This window comes from Temnothorax nylanderi, unplaced genomic scaffold (genome assembly GCF_030848795.1).
Source record: "Temnothorax nylanderi isolate EJ_2023f unplaced genomic scaffold, tnyl_v1.0 TNYL_tig0519_pilon, whole genome shotgun sequence".
NCBI lineage: Eukaryota > Metazoa > Arthropoda > Insecta > Hymenoptera > Formicidae > Temnothorax > Temnothorax nylanderi.
The window spans coordinates 99981-123815 of record NW_027249581.1 but is presented as its reverse complement, the minus strand read 5'-3'; the positions used below and the strand labels follow the sequence as shown (position 1 = coordinate 123815).

At 36.0% G+C, this 23835-nt stretch overlaps 1 protein-coding gene and 1 long non-coding RNA gene across 2 annotated transcripts; one reads left to right on the top strand and one right to left on the bottom strand.

Moving 5' to 3' along the window:
• Positions 1-4690: 4690 nt before the first annotated feature.
• LOC139783594 (histone-lysine N-methyltransferase SETMAR-like) lies at positions 4691-5707 on the bottom strand (the record flags this gene model as incomplete). Its single annotated transcript, XM_071722754.1, has 2 exons — positions 5512-5707; positions 4691-5436 (listed from the first exon to the last, which is right to left on the bottom strand). Coding segments are annotated over exons 1-2 (942 nt in total), but the record flags the coding sequence as incomplete, so codon positions are not given.
• Positions 5708-10053: 4346 nt separating this feature from the next.
• LOC139783596 (uncharacterized) lies at positions 10054-11510 on the top strand. Its single transcript, XR_011721322.1, has 3 exons — positions 10054-10371; positions 10894-11049; positions 11157-11510. It is a non-coding gene; the product is annotated as an uncharacterized lncRNA (long non-coding RNA).
• Positions 11511-23835: the final 12325 nt, after the last annotated feature.

Below are 23835 nucleotides of genomic sequence, written 5' to 3'. Positions count from 1 at the left end.
TTGCAACTTTTCTAAGTTTTTTTCAAACTTTAGTCTTTTGCTTATTTTAGGTATAAGAACCTCTAAGTTTGTTGAGCCAGGTTTTAATTGTAGAACCCTGGTAAAAATTACCGTTAGAAACAGTTAGAAACAGATAGAATTTCTGATGGTATGTAACGGAATCCTATCCGCTGTAACTGCAAGCTTGTCTAGCTCTATCCGTTTCTGTAAGCAGCACTATTGTATCTGCAAATACAGACAGAAAATGTAACGACGTATAACTGTATCTAATGGAAATATATCGGCATACAGCATCTATAAGCTTTTGCAATAGAAAAACTTGTCTGTTTCTGTCCGCATTCTGTACGCATCAGATGCTGACGGTATCTATCCGTAATTGCGGATAACCGCATCCATCTGCATCTGTACGCAATGTCGACCTACAAGAATTTGTCTGCAGCTACGAATACGAATCCTGTCTGTTTCTGTCCGCATTCTGTACGCATCAGATGCTGACGGTATCTATCCGTAATTGCGGATACCGCATCCATCTGCATCTGTACGCAATGTCGACTTATAGGAATTTGTCTGCAACTACGGATGCGAATCCTGTCTGTTTTTGTCCGCATTCTGTACGCATCAGATGCTGACGGTATCTATCCGTAATTGCGGATACCGCATCCATCTGCATCTGTACGCAATGTCGACCTATAGGAATTTGTCTGCAACTACGGATACGAATCCTGTATGTTTCTGTCCGCATTCTGTACGCATCAGATGCTGACGGTATCTATCCGTGATTGCGGATACCGCATCCATCTGCATCTGTACGCAATTTCGACCTATAGGAATTTGTCTGCAACTACGGATACGAATCCTGTATGTTTCTATCCGCAGTCTGTACGCATCAGATGCTGACGGTATCTATCCGTAATTGCGGATACCGCATTCATCTGCATCTGTACGCAATGTCGACCTATAGGAATTTGTCTGCAACTACAGATACGAATCCTGTATGTTTCTGTCCGCATTCTGTACGCATCAAATGCTGACGGTATCTATCCGTAATTGCGGATACCGCATCCATCTGCATCTTCGCGACGACGCCGCTAGGCGGCGCATGATGGAAAGCGTTTCTCACATTTAAAATACAACCAGCCATAATATATAAGCAGGCGTTCTGTCAGGCGACAACCAGAAAAATTACAGTGTCGTAACTAAAGGAATCCCTTCTCCTGGCGTTTAAAGGTAGAATCTACCTGATAACTACAAACCTCCCACAATGTACATGTATTTGCAGTAATAAGAAATGAATAAAATGCATTTGCAGTTAGAAACGGATAGAGCGGGCAAATCATAATTGCATGCAAATGCAGATAGATATTCTGTCAGGTTCAGCAATCAGATCCGGATAGACATTCAAAACTGGTTGCGTATAGAAACGGATAGGATTCGTAATTACGTTTGCGCATAGATTCGGATAAGTTCCGTTCCGTTAGGAATCAGTTAGATGCAGTTAGCCTTTCCCCACCGTCTTTGCGTACACAGTCTTATAGAATCTGCAACACTTTTCATCTGTTTCTATCCGTAATTGCAGGGAAAGAAACGCATAGTAAAGCAGTCAGAAACGGATAGAATGCACGTTCTATCCGTTTCTAACGGTAATTTTTACCAGGGAAGTGATTCGAATCAATTTCTTTATCTACACATTAAAATTTTCTTTTACAATGAATGCTTTACAAGTGATTTACAATAATTATAAAGTTATTAATTAATTAATTAAAATAATAGACAATGGTCATAAACTCTCGACAGAAAGATATATTTTATCAATTTTTTTTATTTTGTTTAGTTTATTGCGTCTTCAGTCTGTACGGTTAACTTTCTTTTTTACTAGCCTACTTTCAATTTAATATACTACGGTTCGTCCGTATTCTCGCATCGCTTTTTACATAAATGTGCCAAAAAAATGCGTTCAGCATTTAGTTCAATATATACAGGGTGAATCTTAATGGATGCACCAACCATTTACCATAGGAGATGAGTTACCGACCGCAACTGTAATGAACCGAACGATCCATAGGTGACACCAGCTTGAATCGACCGCTTCGATCGACGAGTCCGAGGTGATGTACAGGCAAGTTAAAAACTGTGAATCAAATAACGTATATCGTATGTACATACTTTTCTAATATATCCAACTGTCTTACGCATTTTTCTTTTTACATATAATTGTATTTAATTTGATTTCTTATTATTCTCCATCTATGCGCAACGTATTAACCGCATGTACTACGTTTACGCGAGCGTTACTTTTGTAGTAACTTACAATAATTCACTCGTTTACGCAGAGTAAATTATCGTAAGTTACTACAAAATTTCCTTTACGCGAAGGAATTATCGAAAGTTACTACAGAAGTAACGCTCGCGTAAACGTAGTAATATAGTACGGGATCCGGCCGCGTGATTTATACGTTTATCTTTATCTGTTATTTTATCGAAATGCGATTTTAATGGAAGATTACATATCAGGTCATACATCGCGGCCGGTGTGCCTAGCAAAATCTTGCCGCAAGTACCCTCAATTAGAGCTGTTTTAATTAAATTTTTTAAGACAACTTTGTTCATTTGTTTGCGAAGTAAATGAAGCGTCATCTGAAAGAGAGTGATCTAAAAAACTTGAAAAAAATAGGTTTCCACCTCTCAGTCTGCCGCAACCTCCTGGCAGCCAGATGCAAAAAGGTTCTTTTTTGTTAATTATCAACGTTCATCGTGTATCGAAACAATTTTTACACAAATTGAAGCTAAATTTTTCCTCTACACGATGGAATATGCTTGCCTGCGTAAAAGCTGCCGCAACTAGTGGTTGCCAGCATTTGAATGACTCGCTCTCGCCTGCGCGAGCTCTTCAATCTTACAATGTGTTACAATGGAATAATCACAGCAATTTCTTTGCATTTCTTTAATATTACAATAGTTCCTAAACAAGTTTTCAAAAATTCCTTTTATAAATAAATTCCGCCGCTCATTCGTCTTCCGACTCGTCTGAACTCGCAACATCATACTCCAAATCATCAGAATTATCATGCGCGTTTTCAGATCTTTCATTCATCGACACGCGCAATTTTTGTAAATTCGATGTGGCAAAATGCTACAGATCCGTGTTGTATTAAATTACGCGCTGAAGATTGCGGTTGGTTATTAGATGGTTTTTTGAAACCAACGTGGTTCGTTGGGTACCCAACGCCGTTGAAAGTCGAAGATGTATTGCGCATGTCGATGAATGAAAGTTCTGAAAACGCGAATGATAATTCTGATGATTTGGAGTATGATGTTGCGAGTTCAGACGAGTCGGAAGACGAATGAGGGGCGGAATTTATTTATAAAAGGAATTTTTGAAAACTTGTTTAGAAACTATTGTAATATTAAATAAATTCAAGGAAATTGCTGTGATTATTCCATTGTAACACATTGTAAGATTGAAGAGCTCGCGCAGGCGAGAGCGAGTCATTCAAACGCTGGCAACCACCAGTTGCGGCAGCTTTTACGCAGGCAACCATATTCCATCGTGTAGAGGAAAAATTTAGCTTCAATTTGTGTAAAAATTGTCTCGATACACGATGAACGTTGATAATTAACGAAAAAGGACCTTTTTGCACCCGGCTGCCAGGAGGTTGCGGCAGACTGAGAGATGGCGACCTATTTTTTTCAAGTTTTTTAGATCACTCTCTTTTAGATAACGCTTCATTTCCTTCGCAAACAAATGAACGAAGTTGTCTAAAAAAATTTAATTAAAACAGCTCTAATTGAGGGTACTTGCGGCAAGATTTTGCTAGGCACACCGGCCGCGATGTATGACCTGATATGTAATCTTCCATTAAAATCGCATTTTGATAAAATAACAGATAAACGTATAAATCACGCGGCCGGATCCTAGACTAATAGAAAGAAATATCTTTTGTATCTGTTTCTACGTTTATGCGAGCGATTACTTCTGTGCGATAACTTACGATAATTCACTCGTTTACGCGAAGTAAATTATCATAAGTTACCACAAAATTCTGTTTACGCGTAAGAATTATCGTAAGTTACTACAGAAGTAACGCTCGCGTAAACGTAGTAAGAGTATCTTTTTTTATACGATTTTTTTTAAATATTTATATTTTAATACAGTTTTACTTGGTGGCGATTTCTTTTCACGCTTACGCGGAACATTTTAGCGCGTAAAAAAAGAGTTGGATATAAGCGGGAAAAAAATAAAAATATTCTACCATTCTTATACAAAATTGAGCAATTCTACTTTTCTACAAGAAATATTCTACTGTATACTTTATGGATATAAAAGTAATAATGTGAAAAATTAGAAGTAATAACAGTGGACTTCCGCACCACCCTTGAGGTACCACCAATGGCGCGTTAGGTTTTTTTAAAGTGGACCTTCGCCTGGAGCCATATTGTACCACATCTTTAGACCTTTTCAGTATAAAAGTTCAAATAGATACATTGAAGTCATATTGCGTAAGAGCGCACGCAGATGAAAAATTATATCAACGTGTGACCGTGCGCAACACATCACCAATTTATCATATTTTTACTTTAGTATGTGCTCGAAATGGCCCCCCTCCATTCTCTCACAAAATGTAGCCCTTGTCAAAATTGCACGACGCACCCGGCGCAAGACCTGTGGAGTTATTGCACGGCAAGCTCGTACAATTCGATCCCTCAGATCTTGAGCATTAGCAGGTCGCGTTGCGTAAACTTGCTGCTTAAGATGACCCCACAGAAAAAAATCTAGCGGTGTGAGGTCTGGTGAACGCGGTGGCCATTCGTGGGGACCATAAAGTCCGATCCAACGGTTACCGAATTTCTCATTTAATAACGCCCTTGTTGCCCTGGCAGTGTGTGCTGGATGGCCATCCTGTTGGAACCACATGTTAGCACGTAATTCCAACGGCACCTCATCCAACAAGTCAACAAGTTCATTGTTGAGAAATCTTCGGTATCGGTCACCATCGATCCTATCATCAATAAAATGTGGCCCAATGATGTGGTCTCCGAGAATACCCGCCCAAACGTTCACCGACCACCTGACTTGTGTATGCGCTTGCTGCATCCAGTGAGGATTCTCAGTGGCCCAATAATGCGAGTTATGGCGGTTGACTTTGCCATCATTATGGAAAATACATTCGTCCGAAAACAGAATGTATTTCGAAAAATAATAATTTTCCTCACTCACATTAAGGAGCCATTGACAATACCTCAATCTGCGAGGTTTATCATTTGCGTACAACTCTTGAGTCAGGGTTACCTTGTAGGGATGGAAGTGAGCCGATTTCAAAGCCCTACATACTGTTGCCTGGCTGACTCCTTGATACCGCGCGACGTCTCGTGTACTAATTTCTGGGTCATTAGTGACCTCTTCTAATATCCGTGCGGTATTTATGCGCGGTGGTCGTCCTGTACGAGGCAATAAAAGTAAGAGGATACAATTTAAAATTATTTTATCAGAAGATCTTATAAATAAATATGTACCTGCAGGCTTAACAGGTCTAAATTGACCATTTTTTCGCAGCCGCGATTCCAGCCTCAGAAAAAATGTATGATGTGGCTGTCTTCGCTCTGGGTATCTACGAGCATAAGCTCTCGCAGTTTCCCGCAATCGTCGGCCGCATATAACGTACAAAAAAACCATGTCGCACATCTCATTATTCGTAAAATTGTGAGCCATGTTGACCGCACGTTCTATCACGTTTACGAAACACACGGGATCGAAGCGAGACACGGAATGAACAATTTGCTAGGATAAAACAGCATAAAAAACAACGCAGAAACAGTGAAAGAAATAAATGAAGATCGACAGAATTCTGACAGAAAACTATCTTCTATTTCCGACTGAAAGTTTATGCTTTAAAATACCCAGAGCAGAAGTAACCAAGCCACATATTTTCGATGAGGCTACAGACTAGTTGTAGCTGTGAAAAAATGGTCAATTTCTCTGAAATGTTTAAATACATATTTATTTCTAAGATTTTATGGTAATATAATTTTAAACATTTTGTTCTTTTATCATTATTTCCATTGCTTTTTTTCGTACAACACGAACACCGCGCATAAAAATGGCGCAAATAGAAGAAATGATTATAATATCGACGACCTAATAATTAACGCATAAGCCATCACGCGGTAGGAATCAAGGAATCAACCAGAAAATTATATGTAAAACTCTGATATCAGTTTATTTTTATTCTTGTGGGATTATCTTAAGCACACTGAAAGCCGGAAAACAGTAATAGTCTCTGAATTTTCGTTCATTCTCAATTTTTATTCTCAATACATAGATGCTTACTTAAAAAAAAAGTAATGTCTACTGAAAAACACAGTAATATCTAAAGATTAAGATCGTAAGCGATACTGTCTGAAAGAAATAATAGAAAAGAAATAATTGCTGAGAAGTTCCATTATTCAATCATGTGCGATTCTGTAACCATTAAGTACTGTTGGCTCTTTATATTCGTTTTATCGCGCGAGTTCAGAGCAGTTCAGAAAGATTCATAACAGTTATTGTAGAATAGATTGTTAGCTCAGCGTTAGCGTATTAAACTGTCATTCCGGAATCTTAGGTTTGAATCCCGTCTCCCGTCAATGTGTTTTCAAAAATTGTAAAACAGTGCGTAATTTTAATTAATAAAATAGAATATGCGAAACCACGAATACAAATTAAACTTTAAAAATATTCAAAAAAATTAGACCTATTTGAAAATATAAAAAGAAATTTTTTTTTTAATTATTGCACCGGAATCATTACTGATTTTTATCGTAATGGTTACTGTGAGATCCGTACTGGTTACTGAAAGAATGTTTACTGTAGTAGCGCGTAATGGTTACTGTAAGAAAGATTAAAAGTTGAGAGTGAGCAAAAATACAGGAATTATTACTGTTTTTCGGCTCTTAGTGCAGTAATTAAGTTTGCACAACGCGACTTGCTAGTGCTCAAGATCTGAAGGATTTAATTGTACGAGCTTGTCGTGCAATAAGTCCACGGGTCTTGCGCCGGGTGCATCGTGTAATTTTAAAAAAAGCTACATTTTGTGAGAGGCTGGAGGGAAACCATTTCGAGCACGCATACTGAGATAAAAACATGATAAATTGGTAATGTGTTGCGCACGGTCACGTTGATGTAATTTTTCATCTGTGTGCGTTTTTACACGCAGTAAGACTTTAGTACATCTGTTTAAACCTTTATACTGAAAAAGGTCTAAAAATGTGGTACATTACGGGTCCAGGCGAAAAAACCTAAAGCGCTATTGGTGGTACCTCAAGGGTGGTGCGGAAGCCCACTGTTATTACTTCTAATTTTTCACATTATTACTTTTATATCCATAAAGTATACAGTAGAATATTTCTTGTAGAAAAGTAGAATTGCTCAATTTTGTATAAGAATGGTAGAATATTTTTATTTTTTTTCCGCTTATATCCAACTCTTTTTTTACGCGCTAAAATGTTCCGCGTAAGCGTGAAAAGAAATCGCCACCAAGTAAAACTGTACTAAAATATAAATATTTAAAAAAAATCGTATAAAAAAGATACTCTTACTACGTTTACGCGAGCGTTACTTCAGTAGTAACTTACGATAATTCCTTCGCGTAAAGGAAATTTTGTAGTAACTTACGATAATTTACTCTGCGTAAACGAGTGAATTATCGTAAGTTACTACAAAAGTAACGCTCGCGTAAACGTAGTACATGCGGTTAATACGTTGCGCATAGATGGAGAATAATAAGAAATCAAATTAAATACAATTATATGTAAAAAGAAAAATGCGTAAGACAGTTGGATATATTAGAAAAGTATGTACATACGATATACGTTATTTGATTCACAGTTTTTAACTTGCCTGTACATCACCTCGGACTCGTCGATCGAAGCGGTCGATTCAAGCTGGTGTCACCTATGGATCGTTCGGTTCATTACAGTTGCGGTCGGTAACTCATCTCCTATGGTAAATGGTTGGTGCATCCATTAAGATTCACCCGGTATAAGTATTTTTCAGAAATAAATAAATACTTTATATTGATTTATTGATACAATTGAGATGAGAATACTAGCCATTGTGTATGTAAAATATAGATAAAGAAATAAATATAGATGAAATAAAAGTCTTTACTTACCCTCAAATAGTTGTATGAGATCAGGAAACCCCCATTGTTTTAATAAATCTTTGACTGCTGTATCCATAATGAGGTTATGTGAGGAGAGAAAGAACGCACAAAACCTAAAACGGTCACTTTAGATGTCAGGTCTTTCTTTGCCCTTGCTTTGTTATTATGCAGTGTCTAGAATAAATAAATACTGACAAGGACGAACAGGCAGATCGACAGGCAATAACCGACAGTCCGCCTAAAGGTGCGTTCGGGGAGACGCTATTAGCGCTGACAACGTCATTCTATCTCTGTTACTTACTGAAAGTTGAACAAGGACAGAGCACGCTCATAGCGCTAAAAGCGCGCTCCGCGAACCCAGCCTAAAGGTGCGATTTCACGATGACGCTCGACGCTGGATTCCACGCTAACCACTGGATTGGCTGAAATCTATCACGTGACCAGATTTGACGCTCGAATCCAGCGTCGAGCGTCATCGTGAAATCGCACCTTAACGCTTGCCCTGCGAAGAACTACGGGTGCGTTCCCCTTATCCCTTATCGCTCGCAACGCTCGCAACGCGTGGAATCATTTCATCCTTGTTGTTTGTCAAATGTTAAACAAGGACGAAATAATGCTCGCGAGCGTTGTGAGCGCATCCTAAGCTACGCAGCCTAAGAAGCTACGTGGTAGCCAATAAACTTCTGGTTCCTACGAAAAAAGCGGCACGTGATTGGCTACCGCGTGGTTTCTTGCCGCGCGGCAAACGTTTCCGCATTCTGTGTGAAGGAGAAGGAGCCATATTGGACGCGGATACGTTTGCCGGTTTCAGCCTGTTCGTCCTCGTCAGTACTTTTCTAGACACTGCAGGGTCTATATAGCAAGGGCAAACATAGAAAGTGATTGTAAACTAATAATAGTACATACTTATTGATACATAAGAAATACCTAACATCTAAAGTGACCGTTGAGGTTTTTGTGTGTCTTTCTCTCCTCACGTAATCTTCACACATTATGGATGCAGCAGTCGAAAATTTATTAAAACAGTTTTACTGATCTCGGCATAAAACTGATGTTTACAAGTAAGTAAAGAATTTTATTTATCTTTATCTATATTTTATAAACACAATGGCCAGTATTCTCATTTTAATTGTATCAATATAAGGGCCAGTTTCACCAACGTCGATTAACTCTAACCTTCGATTAAACTCACTCTTCGTCTCTTTCTAAAGGGGACAGTTAGAAAGAGACGAAGAGTGAGTTTAATCGAAGGTTACAGTTAATCGACGTTGGTGAAACTGGGCCTAAGTATATTTATTTATTTCCGAAAATGTAATATATGTAACGTAAACTGAATGCCATGCTGAACTGCTGAACGCATTTTGTGGTACATTTTTATCTAAAAAACAATGCGAGAATACGGACAAACCGCAATATGTTAAATTGAAAATAGGCTAGTAAAAAAGAAGTTTACGTGTCTTCAACCGTATAGACCAAAGACATATAAGCTAAACAAATAAAAAAATGTGATAAAATCTATCTTTCTGTCGAGAGTTTATGACCATTGTCTATTATTTAATTAATTAATTAATAACTTTATAATTATTGTAAATCACTTGTAAAGCATTCATTGTAAAAGAAAATTTTAATGTGTAGATGAAGAAATTGATTTCGAATCACTTCTACGGTTAAAACCTGGCTAAAAAAACTTAGAGGTTCTTATACCTAAAATAGGCAAAAGACTGAAGTTTGAAAAAAACTTAGAAAAGTTGCAAAACTCTATAGTTGAGACGGAGACAATTTCGATAACAAGGTAAATTAATTATATATAAATAACGTAGAATATATTGTTTAGCAATAGTGCACAAAAAAATTAATGAAATAAAATTTGTAAAATATGTTTTAATATTGTGTCATATATATATGTTATAGGAAAGTAAGATATCAATTAATGCGCCACCCGAGATAATTGATATAACATGTGAAACAAGTAATCCTGTAACAGTAAATGATACAAATAATATCACATCTGAAACAGCTACTCCTAATATAATCGTGGAACGTGCAAGTGATGCTGAGATAATTGATACTGTACACTGTACAGGTTGGCAATATTAAAATAATTGTTGATAAGGAAAAGGGACTTGTTCAGTCAGATGAAGAGAAACATATCGAGCAGAAAGAAAACAAACATATAGAATTTGAAGTGTGCGAAATTGATGATTTTCAGCTTGTCAATGCTATTCGTCATCTGGTACGTATTTATGTTTAGCATATTATTTAGAATACTTGTTGTGTTTTTTGCATTATAATAAAATAATTAAATATTTCAAATATACATATAGAGGAAAAGGAAAACGTAGAAATTTTTATAAAATAGGCAAAAAATTAAATTTGAAGCTAGCTTGGTAACGTTTCAAAAATCTATATGTAAAACAGAGATATTATTATAATAACAGTAATTTCATATAAATGTAATGGACTATTGTTCCTCTTATTGTACTACACTTGGGGGGGGGGATAAATTTATTAATAGAAAATTTATTCCAATAAATATAATTTATTACCACTTGACATAATTAATATAACATCCATATCGGTTGGTCCTGTAAACATGAAAAATACAAGACTACATGAGATGGAAATTTTCATCTACTTTTACGAACTGGCCAATTTTAAAACATCCGCAGGCCATTAATGAATATTTTAGCAGTTATTGTTATTTCAAAGAGTTTGTAAAAGCCATGTAAATAATCATTTGTAACAATTTTTACAGATCGAATGTGATTATACTGCACCATTCGAAAGCGTGTGCTATATATATTATATAAATAGCTACAGTTTTCACGAGAAGAAAAAAGTATTAGACTCCAAAAATTATTACGCAGCGTTATTAACTAAATCATTAAATTCTTTCATTTTATCAGTAAATGTAAGTATTATTTTTATATTTCTCTATATTATACGCAAAATAATTTTATACATGTGCAAAATTGCTGCAGTTGAGCTGAAAGTAATGTTTATTTCTTGTTATTCCAGAGTTCCACTGATCTTGAACATACAATAATATTGAACATCAAAGGAATAAAGCAGCTGCGTTAAATTTGACTCTGTAACCATTTATTATTTTCGTAGGACGTGACCAAATATGGATTTAGAAAATAGAGACGATAGCGCGTGCGCCAATGAAGATGAAATTCAGTTTAAAGGAATACAGGAAGCTGCTGCTTCTTCGTTATCACATTTATATAATGATAATTCTATGACGCGAAAACATGTACAGACAGTTATAGAGATCACTTCAAATTTAGTGGAAAATATTGTTAGCATGGTAGAAAGTAAAGTGAACCAAAGTTTGAATACTTTAGAGGCTCCAGAAGTCATGAAACAAGAATTAGCGTTTTTTTTTAAATAGATGTAAGAAGCCTTTTTGCGACCTAGACACAGAATATAAGAGAATTAAATTTTTAAACAAAAAGGCTATTATATAGAACCTGTTACTTATGTAATTGGACAAACTATGGAAAATAGAAGGATTAACAATATTTTCACCCTGGTTCCATATAATGTCACAGGCCAATTTATTTCTGTAATAAATGTCCTAAAGGCATTATTTGAAATACCTAATGTTTTAAAAGATATATTAGATTACATGGAACAAGTGAAGAATGATTCACATTGTGTAAGTAATATAATTCAATCAGAGTTGTGGAAACATTTAAGTAATAATTTTCATGACAAACTCGTTTTACCATTAATAATTTACTTTGATGAGTTTGAGACAAATAATCCGTTAGGTGGTCATGCAGGTGTTCATAAAGTGGGAGCTGTATATTTTTCATTACCATGCATGCCTCCAGAAGCACGCTCAAAACTTGATAATATTTTTTTAACGTTATTGTTTCTGAATAAAGATAGAGAATTTTACGGGAATGAAGCTACATTTCGACCTTTAATTCATGAATTACAAATGTTAGAGAAGTCAGGATTAGTCACTGAAGAAGGTATACATATTTATATAAATGTGTTCTTGTAATCGGAGATAATTTAGGTGTGCATGAAATTTGTGGGTTTGTAAAAAGTTTTGTTGCGAACCATCCTTGTAGATTTTGTAAAGCCTCTCTTAATCAAATAAGATATCAAACAGCTGAAGATAAACGATTATTACGTACAGTTAATGAATATGCTAATGACTTGGGAAAAAATGACGTCTCTGTAACTGGTTTAACTGAAATATGCATTTGGAATCAATTAGATTCTTTTCACGTTATACAAAATATGAGTTGTGATATAATGCATGATGTATTTGAAGGCGTCTGTCAATATGATATGAGTAAATTAATATTACATTTTATACAATCAAAACTGTTTACATTAGACGATCTTAATAGTCTAATAGGTACGTATGATTTTGGTGGTGAACGTAAATTTCCCCCGGCGAAAAAGATTCCAACAAAAAAATCCCACTCATAAGATCCCGAAAAATATGATCCTCGATCGAAATAATCCCAACAACAAAAAAATCCCACTCATAAGATCCCGAATAAAATGTTCCCCCATCAATATCCTGTGCATCGGCCCGGCAGCTCGAAATTCCCGCTGGTTGTAGCACAGGTGTTCGAAATTCGTCAGGTGGCTTTTCAGTCAGCGTTGCTAGTGCTACAATAATATTGTGTGTCTTGTGTACGCTATCGTTTGTCGCGGTGAACGTTTAAACTCTCCCGGTGACGGTTTGTCGCACATTTCATCGAGTGCCTTGAATTTGCGAGTCTGCTGAGAATGACGCTGCACTTTGTGACAAACCAGAAAGGCGGCGAAAATCTAATTCACCGCGGATATATATACGTATTTCATCGCGAGGGTGCCGGAAAATTCATCTGGCGATGTATGTTACATAAAACCGGCAAATGCCGTGGACGCTGCTATACATCTACTAAAAATAAAGAGGTATGTTACAATTGCTATGTGCGACAGTGAGTGCTCGATGTTATTATTGTTGATATAAATGCGTTTATAGGTAGAGTAACAGAGGAATCTGATCACTCTCACGCGCCGGACCCCGCCAAGGTAGAAGTGATGAAGGTAATGGCTAAACTAAGGCAGAAAGCTAAACAAACCCGAGAGCCGACAGGAGTCATTGTTGCTGCAGCCACTGCTGGAGTGTCTGTGGCAGGTAGTGGGCAGCTTCCAAGCAGAAGAGATCTCAGCTGTACGGTTCGCCGCATTCGTCAGGCTGAGCAAAATGTACCACCAAATCCCACCACTATTGCTGATTTTGTAGTGCCCGATGGTTATCGCAACACGTGGAAAAACGAGCCATTTTTGAAAAGTGACTGTAGCATTAAGGCAAAAAAAATGAAAGAATATTGATTTTCACAACAGAACGGAATCTAAATTTATTACGCTCGTGTGATGTGTGGTATGCTGATGGTACATTTCGCGTCGTTCCCAACATATTTTATCAAATGTACACCATACATGGGACTGTTGGAGGTGAGGCGGTGCCGCTTGTGTTTGTGCTGACAACCGGGAAAAGCGAGAAGGTCTACACGAAAATGCTGCAAGAGTTGCAGTCAATGGAGCCACGTTTACAACCGGTGACAGTGATGGTTGACTTCGAACGCGCATTCATCAAAGCAATCACCAAGGTGTTTAATGGCGTCACTGTAAAAGGGTGCTTTTTCCATATGTCACAGTGCATTTGGAAGCACATTCAACAATATGGATTGCAATCGGCATACGCGCGTAGTGGCGACTACGCGTTGAATCTCAGGATGCTAGGTGCACTCGCATTCGTACCCCCGGCTGACGTGGAAGCTGCATACGAGGCATTAATTGCGTCACCATTTTACTCCGATCATGCTGGCGAATGGGAAATGTTGCTTTCTTACATCGAAGCAACTTGGATCGGTACTATCAACCGACGTAAAGTACGAAGTGCTGCTTTATTTCCCGTTGCTTTGTGGAATCATTACGATACCACCCTTGAAGGTGGAGATCGTACCAACAACATCGTCGAAGGTTGGCATAACGCCTTTAACAATCGTGCTCAAGCGGCTCACGTTACTCCGTGGAAATTCATCGATTTAATGCGTGATGAGCAGGCTCTGACCGATTTAAAGGTCGAACAGATACTTCGAGGTGACGCTCAACAAACGAAAAACAAAAAATATCGAGATCGTAACAGGCGGCTCCTCAATGTTGTGGGCACCTATGGTCAAGGTGACGTTGTTGATTACCTGCGTGGTGTTGCCCATAACTTAGCCTATTAGGAATAAGGATCGTTAATTGTTCGGTGCAACGCACCTGATTATAATTTATATTTGTTTGGAATAATGTATTATATTGATTAAATAATTATGGATCACAAAAATTTTCTGCCGGTGCAACGCACCCGATTATTTATATTTGTTTGGAATAATGTATTATATGTATTATATTTATTAAATAGCACAATACAATGATATATGTGTGCCTTATTATTTCTTCAAGGAATGTTTTCTAGCATTCTTTGGCATCCGGGATATTTCACCACGTGGGATGTTGTCGATTTGGGGATTGTATGCATCTGGGATATATATGCATGGGATGTTGTTGATTCGGGGATCTTTTTGGTGGGATCTTTTTAATGGGATTTTTTTGTTCGGGTGATTTCTTCGGGGATCTTATTGATGCCAACCGATTTTAGTCCTGAAGAAGGAATCGTCCACCATTCTTAAAAATAGAAAAATTGAAGAGGTTTAGTTTAGGTCTTTCTGCTTCAGAAACAATAACATTTGTTATTCATTTCGGTCTTATCATTGGACATAAAGTCCCTGAGAACAATAATTTTGGGATTTATACATTTGCTTACACAAGATTGTAACTATATTACTTACACCGTTTTTTACTTCACAATGCATAGAATATTTAGATGCGCTAGTTACTGAGCATCATGAACTTTATTTAGACTTATTTAAAGATACATTGAAACCAAAACATCATTTCCTCCTTCATTATGCGCGCGTTATGAGGTCAGTAGGTCCGTTAATAAATATTTGGTGCATGCGATACGAAGCAAAACACAGACAATCAAAGATTGCTGCTCATATTTCTTCTTCAAGACGAAATTTATCATTAACCGTAGCGATAAAACATCAGTTAAAACTGTGTTATAGATTTTTTCAAAACATTGATTTAAAAAGACATATATCTTTTAGACAGGAGCTTTCAATGCAGCAAATATCAAAGCTTCCTAATTATTGTAACATTCAAGTTTTTTTACCACGCACAACATTTCATGCAGTAACATGGATAAATATAAAGAGTATTTATTACAAGCCAAGTTTTATTTTAAATATTTTTCGCGGAGAAATATTTCCATTTTTTGGACAAATTGAATTAATATTTGCTGACAAAGATGAAAATATATTTTTTATTGTGCAGTGCATGGATACTATTCGATTTTGCAGTCATGTACAATGTTATGAAGTAAAGTATTTAAACAAGTGGAAATGTTTAGCATACAACAATTTATGTAACATTTTACCGTCACATATTAAGTCATTAATAACTCCCGACATTTCATATGTAATTTTGAAAGAATAAATCACATAATAAAGAATAAAACGTTATGTCACATTTTATTTGTCACAAAATTATATTTAAAAATAAAACATTATTGTATGCATGTATTCAGTACGTACGTTGCAATGTTTGTATATATTAATTATTGCATGTTATATAAAACCTGCTACTTCTTTATTTTAATAGACTTGTTTTATATATAATACATACATATCTAGTATAATGAAAATTAGCTAAGTTATATTCATGTAACATACAATAATTAATACTAATATGCATGTACAAATATCGTAATAGTTTTTACATATATATAAACACTATTACAATATTTGTACATACATAATAATTATTGCACATTATTGCACACACACACACACACACACACACACGCACACGCACACGCACACGCATATATATCTACCCTACTCTATTTTAATAAAAGATTTTGTTTGAATATATTCTCATGTAATGTTTTGTTCCGGTAACAAAATATTCAATTTTTTACCACAAAGGATTATTGTACATCATACCAAACAGTCAACAAAATAATATTATGCGTGGTAACCAACGGTTTGTTTGATCACATATCAACAAATAGTTTTTGTATTAGTAACAAAATTTTGGTTGTTTCAACAAAACATTTCTCTCAGTGTATACAGAGCGGTACGGCGGGTTGCCCATTCGAGCAGGCGCGCATGGTCGTTCACAATTGCGTTGACTTCGGTGCATCACCTATAACCACTCGCATATCTTTTTTACAATAAAATGGACTTTGTAGCGCCCGAAGTTGCAATACAATTGTGACGGATTTTCGTAGCAGTAACGTTAAAACAGAAGTCGAGATGACAATACAGGTTATGAAATAAATTTTATTAAGAAAACGAAAGACATATTCTCTCTTACGAAAAAAGCTCGTACCATAGTCCATCATAATCATTATATATTATAATTTTATTACTTAAATTATTTTTTGCACACAATGTTTATGCACAGGACATAAGTCAGCAATTAGTATATGTGTGCAAATTTAAATTATAAGTCGGCTAATAAATTTCATTCAATGTAAGTTTAAATAATGGCAGAAATCATCATTAACAAATCTTACAATATTCATTTTGTTTAATTAATAAATAATTTATCATTAAATTGATAATCAATTTAATATATCAATACTAATGAGCATTATACAATTCTTTATATAAATGATGCTGCTGCATCTTAAAAATCTTAATCTTAATCTCATAAACAAGAGGTTTATTAGTATAAAATATACATTTTAAATATGATGCTAGTAAATAGTTTATATAAGGCAAATTATCATAATATTTAATGAATACTTTTCAGTAATAAATTCCTTGTAGATTTAAATGAGATTCAGTAGCATTATTTACATAAAGATGCTTATTAGCATCAGTATATTGAATTAATTATTAATGTTAATGATGAAATATTAATAATCTGAAATAAATGTTGTTAGACATAAGATCCGCTGATAATCGTTTTTATCGTTATAAATAACGATGGAAACGGTTATCAACGGATCTCGTGCCTAATAACATTTATTTCAGATTATTAATATATATATATATATATATATATATATATATATATATATTGTCACGTCTTTTTCACTCCCGGAGCGGTCCGGGCCGTGTGACGGATCAAAAGGGGAAGGAGAGAAGGATGATAGGCCTCTCCGGCAGTTCTCTCGCACCTCCGACACTCCACTAACCGAATTTTATTGTTGGGCGCCAGACGCGTGAATTCGCGTCCGCGAAATCGCGAGAAACTAAAGAGAGAGACGCAAGGCGAAATAAGTCGGTGTGCGAGGAATCGGCTAGCTCGACTTAATAGCAGGGCGCGCCCTCAGAAAAGATTTCTAATAACGAGACAAAAAATATTCTTGACATGTTTAATCTCATCACAACCTGAAGTAGTATAAAAATAAAACAATATTGAGATTAAATCAATAATTCCTATTCTCTTCTCTCGAATAAAATAACATTGACTTAATATCTTGAGACAAGAATATATAAATTTAAGCTTATATATTCTTGCGTTTAGACTAATCTTCACGCGACGTTATAACTTATAACATCGCGTGAAGATTAGTCTAAACGCAAGAATATATAAGCTTAAATTTATATATTCTTGTCTCAAGATATTAAGTCAATCTTATTTTATTCGAGAGAAGAGAATAGTAATTATTGATTTAATCTCAATATTGTTTCATAACGCGCGATGTTAGAGCCATAATATTAGGCGCGATCCGCGCGACGGCCGCGCGCCGCGAAACGCCTGAGATGCATCTAAATATCCATTATTTAGATATTATTCCTGAAATAGGAAACTAAACTCACAAATACTTCGAAATCATAGCAGTCACGCAGATAATAATAGTAGAGTATTAAACTAACAAATAATATAGAATAAAAACTATGAGGAAACAATGTGCAAGTTTCTACTTGCACACTTTTTATTATTTTAAAACATTATTTTTTGAAGTCTCAATTATTGAGACTTGAGATGTTCTAACTGTCCCCCTTAGAAAGAGATGAATAGTGAGTAAACTAAGGTTTTTTTTTTAAAGTTAACCGACGTTTGTAAAATCATAATAGATTTCTTCGTCACCCATGAGGTACTACTGTTAAATGAAATCAGTAACTTATACAGTCATTTATAAAATAAACGCTCGACACTCGGTCAGCTTCGCAAAGTTCAAACATCGATTTCATACCTTCTTAAAAGGGGATTAACATTTAACACTACACTGTGTTTTTATATAACTAAAAAACTAATCAACCAAAACTTAAAGAATTATATATGGAATAGTGGTAGAAAAAATTGAAAAAAAAACTCAAAAAACAATCTTTTCTTTGGTTTCTTCTACCCCAATTTTATATATAATTCTTTTAAATTTGGTTGATTAGAACCAACTTTATACACAATCAAAAGTTCATATACGAATTTACGAAAACAAAGCTTCCTCTATGAGGAAGCAATATATAATTTACCTGTTCTGAGACCCAATCACAAAATCTTTCTCGACGGAGCAATTCTTGGGGGAGCAACATTTGAGTTGTGTGTCTCTTGTAAGGATGCATTCTTAAATCTTTCTTAATAATTCTATGCGCCTTGTTATGGTCCATACCAAGATCATATCCGATACTTCTCGTGCTGGTGTGCGGATTTTCTGTAACTGCTTCTCTCACTTGATTGATAATTTCTTCCGGGCGATGATGATTTCGTGCGCGTGTTGACGTGTGTAACGTGCCATGCTGGATAAGGCGAGTTAATAAGGTATGGAAATACCCGTGTGCCGGGTGCCGCTTTTCAGGAAAGCGCTCAGCGTACAAAATTGCGGCCTGCCTTCCATTTTTACGACATTCGCCGTAAATTAATAACATATTGGCCAACTCTTCGTTAGTATAACGAGGACGTTCCATCGTTTACCGCGTTTTCAATCCTCGCGTTGCACGCAAGGAAAAGAACGTCGGACCAGATAGTTTTTTGTCCGTTTACGGAAAATGCACTCGTCTGTTTTAAAAACGTCAAATGGTGAACGATGGAGCAAACGCTTTTTCCAAAGCCGTAAGACAAGCGTTTTCAATCCGTTCAGCAAACGCTCTTCCGATGGCGAATTGTAGAGGCGCAGTGAACGATTTGTAAGGCGTTAACGCAAACGGCTTGGAGACGCCCAAGAAACGCTTTTCCCGACTCCGTAACACAAGCGTTTTCCCTCCGTTCAGCAAACGTTCTTCTAACAATGACGCTAGGCGGCGTATCTTTCTCGCATTTAAAATACATCCAGCCGCGTATATAAGCAGACCCCCTGCGAGGCGAAAAGCAGATTTTAACATTTAACGCTCTTTACGCCGTTTCTTCTAACGACAAGAGTAAACGCCCGTTAAGCTCAATAGAGGCTGCACGCAGTTTTCAATGATGAAAGCAAACGCTTTCGACTTATCAGGGCTGCGTTCGAAAACGTCACCCGAGTGCACACGAGTATACTCCCTTCTCTTTCTATCTCAGCGAGTTAGGAGAAGGGAGTATACCCGCGTGTACCCAGGTGACGTTTCCGAACGCAGCCTAAACGCTTAACAGAGGATCTCTAAATGTTTTAAAGAACTCTCAGCAAACGTCATACGTCATGTAAACGCTGTGCAAACTCTCAAAAACGCTATATACAAACGCCTTTCAAACGCTGCAGCGTTGCAATTTCCGCTCTACGAACTCTCTACTGACCGTTTCTAAACTCTCAACGAACTTCCGCAAACGCTCACGTAAACATCAAACAAACGTTTATAAAACTTCTCATTTTCGCCAGGGAGGTGTGATTCGCGTTAGGACACCTAGATTATCCACGCGATATTGGTTGCGCCGAGATATTATTCGCGTTGGTGTGATTGTGCTCCGATGTTAACTGCGTGCAAGCCTTTGCGTTAGAATCATATTTGCGTCGGAATGTCGTTCGTGCCGACATATTATTCGCGTTAGAATATTGATCGTGCCGATTGATTTCTCGAGTCGGGGTGTCATTCGCGTTATTCACACCGACTGATTATTCTCGTTAGGATATTATTTGCGTTAGGATATTATTTGCATTAAGATATTACTTGCGTTGACCTAATATTGCGTCCCGTTATTACTCGCGGTAATTCCGTACCTTTCCCCGCGTTAGTTTTAGTATTTCGTGTTATGCCAAGCGCCTCAGCGCCTTATTCTTCGCGTCAGGATACCCTTGGCGATATTACGCGTTGCGTTCGACCATTATTACGTTGGGATGTCACTTGTGTTACGTTCCCTATCTGCGTTAGATTAAGGCAATTTGGCGAAAGAATCCTTGCGCCGCTTGGGACCTTGAGTTCACGCGCTCCGAGCGTGACGCACGATTATTTCGCGTTTACTCCAGTTATGTCGCATTCGGTCGTAACTTCTGTAGATATTCTATATTATTTGTTAGTTTAATACTCTACTATTATTATCTGCGTGACTGCTATGATTTCGAAGTATTTGTGAGTTTAGTTTTCTACCAGTATTATCTTGCTCATCAACGACGCCTTCCGCGCGTTTACTAAATTAACGTAATTCTCCGCTTATTTCTGGCGTCCGCGTTACTGCCATTCTTATTGTTCAAAACTTGACGCCCGTGTAATCAGCTATCTATTTGCTTTTTCTGATTAATGAAAGCCGAAATGGCCGCATTGTTTTCCGAAAGTTATTCTACAATAAATGTTCCTTTTCATTTGTTAGCTGACTGAGTTAATGATTTGCGTGTCACCCCGCCGAACATCGCGCTGCCCTTAATCAACCCCGCCACCCTCAGAAAAGATTTCTAGATACAATGCTATTACTCTTAAATCTAATCATAAAATAGGATCGAAATAGGGCCAATCATATTTATTATTGAAACAACAATATTTTAATCTTAAATAGAAAATTTCTTAAGTTTAGAATAAAATATTCTTGATACTATCCCTCTAACTTTCTTAGAAAGATGCAGATAGAACTTTGTGACAATCCTATAATATTCTTGATTCAATAATAGACGAATCTGAAAAAAAATCTTATTCTATTCTTGCAAAAAGAAAATTTGTAGATTGTTAGGAATCTATTATATTATTTTTTCAAGATCCTTTTTGTGATAGAATGAAATAAAGGTATTTATGAACAAAAACAGCTATTATTTTGTAACGTTTTATTATTACGTTTTTATACAAAACGTATGATTTTCGATTATTTTTATGATTTATGATTTTACACTTATGATCATACAAAACGTATTTGATAGAAAGCCGTTTTATTCTCCATTGATTTATCTTTCATAGAGAAATCAATGGAGAATAAAACGGAACGGAACCAATCGTTGATCATTAGCAATAATTCTGATGTTGGTTGCTGTATGGATAGCCAAATCTTGAAATTTTAAGTAATGCCATTGATCAGTGAAATCAATTTTATAAGCATGGAAATGAGTATTAAAATTTACTGTGGTAAGTTTCTTAAGTAAAAAATATACAATATTATCTCTGGATACAGATATTGTATAAATATAACCAAATTGAGGATTTTTACTTCTTTCCCAATCTACAACAACCAATATGCCATTCTCATAATGAGAGTCATTAATTTTAATCCATTTAACAATATTCCATTTTGCGAAACATATAACTTCAGGTAATATATAACGAAAACTAGAAAATTCTTTTACCTCAGTCCTATATGGACAGTCTGAACGGATGAAAATGATATTTTCAAGGATAAACCTCTCCCAGCCAGTAACCGACAGCAAAATTTAAGTTGGTGTCTTTTATAGCTATAGAATAAGATCAATTGATTCTGTTGGCAGACGAATAGGCTATTTGTTTTCCTTCTCTATGTTTAGCTTCCATTCTAATACATGATAATAGCTCAAGAGGACCTATTTCAGGAATAATATCTGGATAATGGATATTTAGATGCATCTCAGGCGTTTCGCGGCGCGCGGCCGTCTCGCGGATCGCGCCTAATATTATGGCTCTAACATCGCGCGTTATGAAACAATATTGAGATTAAATCGATAATTCCTATTCTCTTCTCTCGAATAAAATAAGATTGACTTAATATCTTGAGACAATTTATATATTCTTGTCTCAAGATATTAAGTCAATCTTATTTTATTCGAGAGAAGAGTTATAACGTCGCGTGAAGATTAGTCTAAACGCAAGAATATATAAGCTTAAATTTATATATTCTTGTCTCAAGATATTAAGTCAATGTTATTTTATTCGAGAGAAGAGAATAGGAATTATTGATTTAATCTCAATATTGTTTTATTTTTATACTATTTCAGGTTGTGATGAGATTAAACATGTCAAGAATATTTTTTGTCTCGTTATTAGAAATCTTTTCTGAGGGCGCGCCCTGCTATTAAGTCGAGCTAGCCGATTCCTCGCACACCGACTTATTTCGCCTTGCGTCTCTCTCTTTAGTTTCTCGCGATTTCGCGGACGCGAATTCACGCGTCTGGCGCCCAACAATAAAATTCGGTTAGTGGAGTGTCGGAGGTGCGAGAGAACTGCCGGAGAGGCCTATCATCCTTCTCTCCTTCCCCTTTTGATCCGTCACACGGCCCGGACCGCTCCGGGAGTGAAAAAGACGTGACAATATATATATATATATATATATATATATATATATATATATATTAATAATCTGAAATAAATGTTATTAGGCACGAGATCCGTTGATAACCGTTTCCATCGTTATTTATAACGATAAAAACGATTATCAGCGGATCTTATGTCTAACAACATTTATTTCAGATTATTAATATTTCATCATTAACATTAATAATTAATTCAATATACTGATGCTAATAAGCATCTTTATGTAAATAATGCTACTGAATCTCATTTAAATCTACAAGGAATTTATTACTGAAAAGTATTCATTAAATATTATGATAATTTGCCTTATATAAACTATTTATTAGCATCATATTTAAAATGTATATTTTATACTAATAAACCTCTTGTTTATGAGATTAAGATTAAGATTTTTAAGATGCAGCAGCATCATTTATATAAAGAATTATATAATGCTCATTAGTATTGATATATTAAATTGATTATCAATTTAATGATAAATTATTTATTAATTAAACAAAATGAATATTGTAAGATTTGTTAATGGTGATTTCTGCCATTATTTAAACTTACATTGAATGAAATTTATTAGCCGACTTATAATTTAAATTTGCACACATATACTAATTGCTGACTTTTGTCCTGTGCATAAACATTGTGTGCAAAAAATAATTTAAGTAATAAAATTATAATATATAATGATTATGATGGACTATGGTACGAGCTTTTTTCGTAAGAGAGAATATGTCTTTCGTTTTCTTAATAAAATTTATTTCATAACCTGTATTGTCATCTCGACTTCTGTTTTAACGTTACTGCTACGGAAATCCGTCACAATTGTATTGCAACTTCGGGCGCTACAAAGTCCATTTTATTGTAAAAAAAATATGCGAGTGGTTATAGGTGATGCACCGAAGTCAACGCAATTGTGAACGACCATGCGCGCCTGCTCGAATGGGCAACCCGCCGTACCGCTCTGTATCGTCATGAAACACCCTGTACATCGATTAGCCCTGCAAAAGATA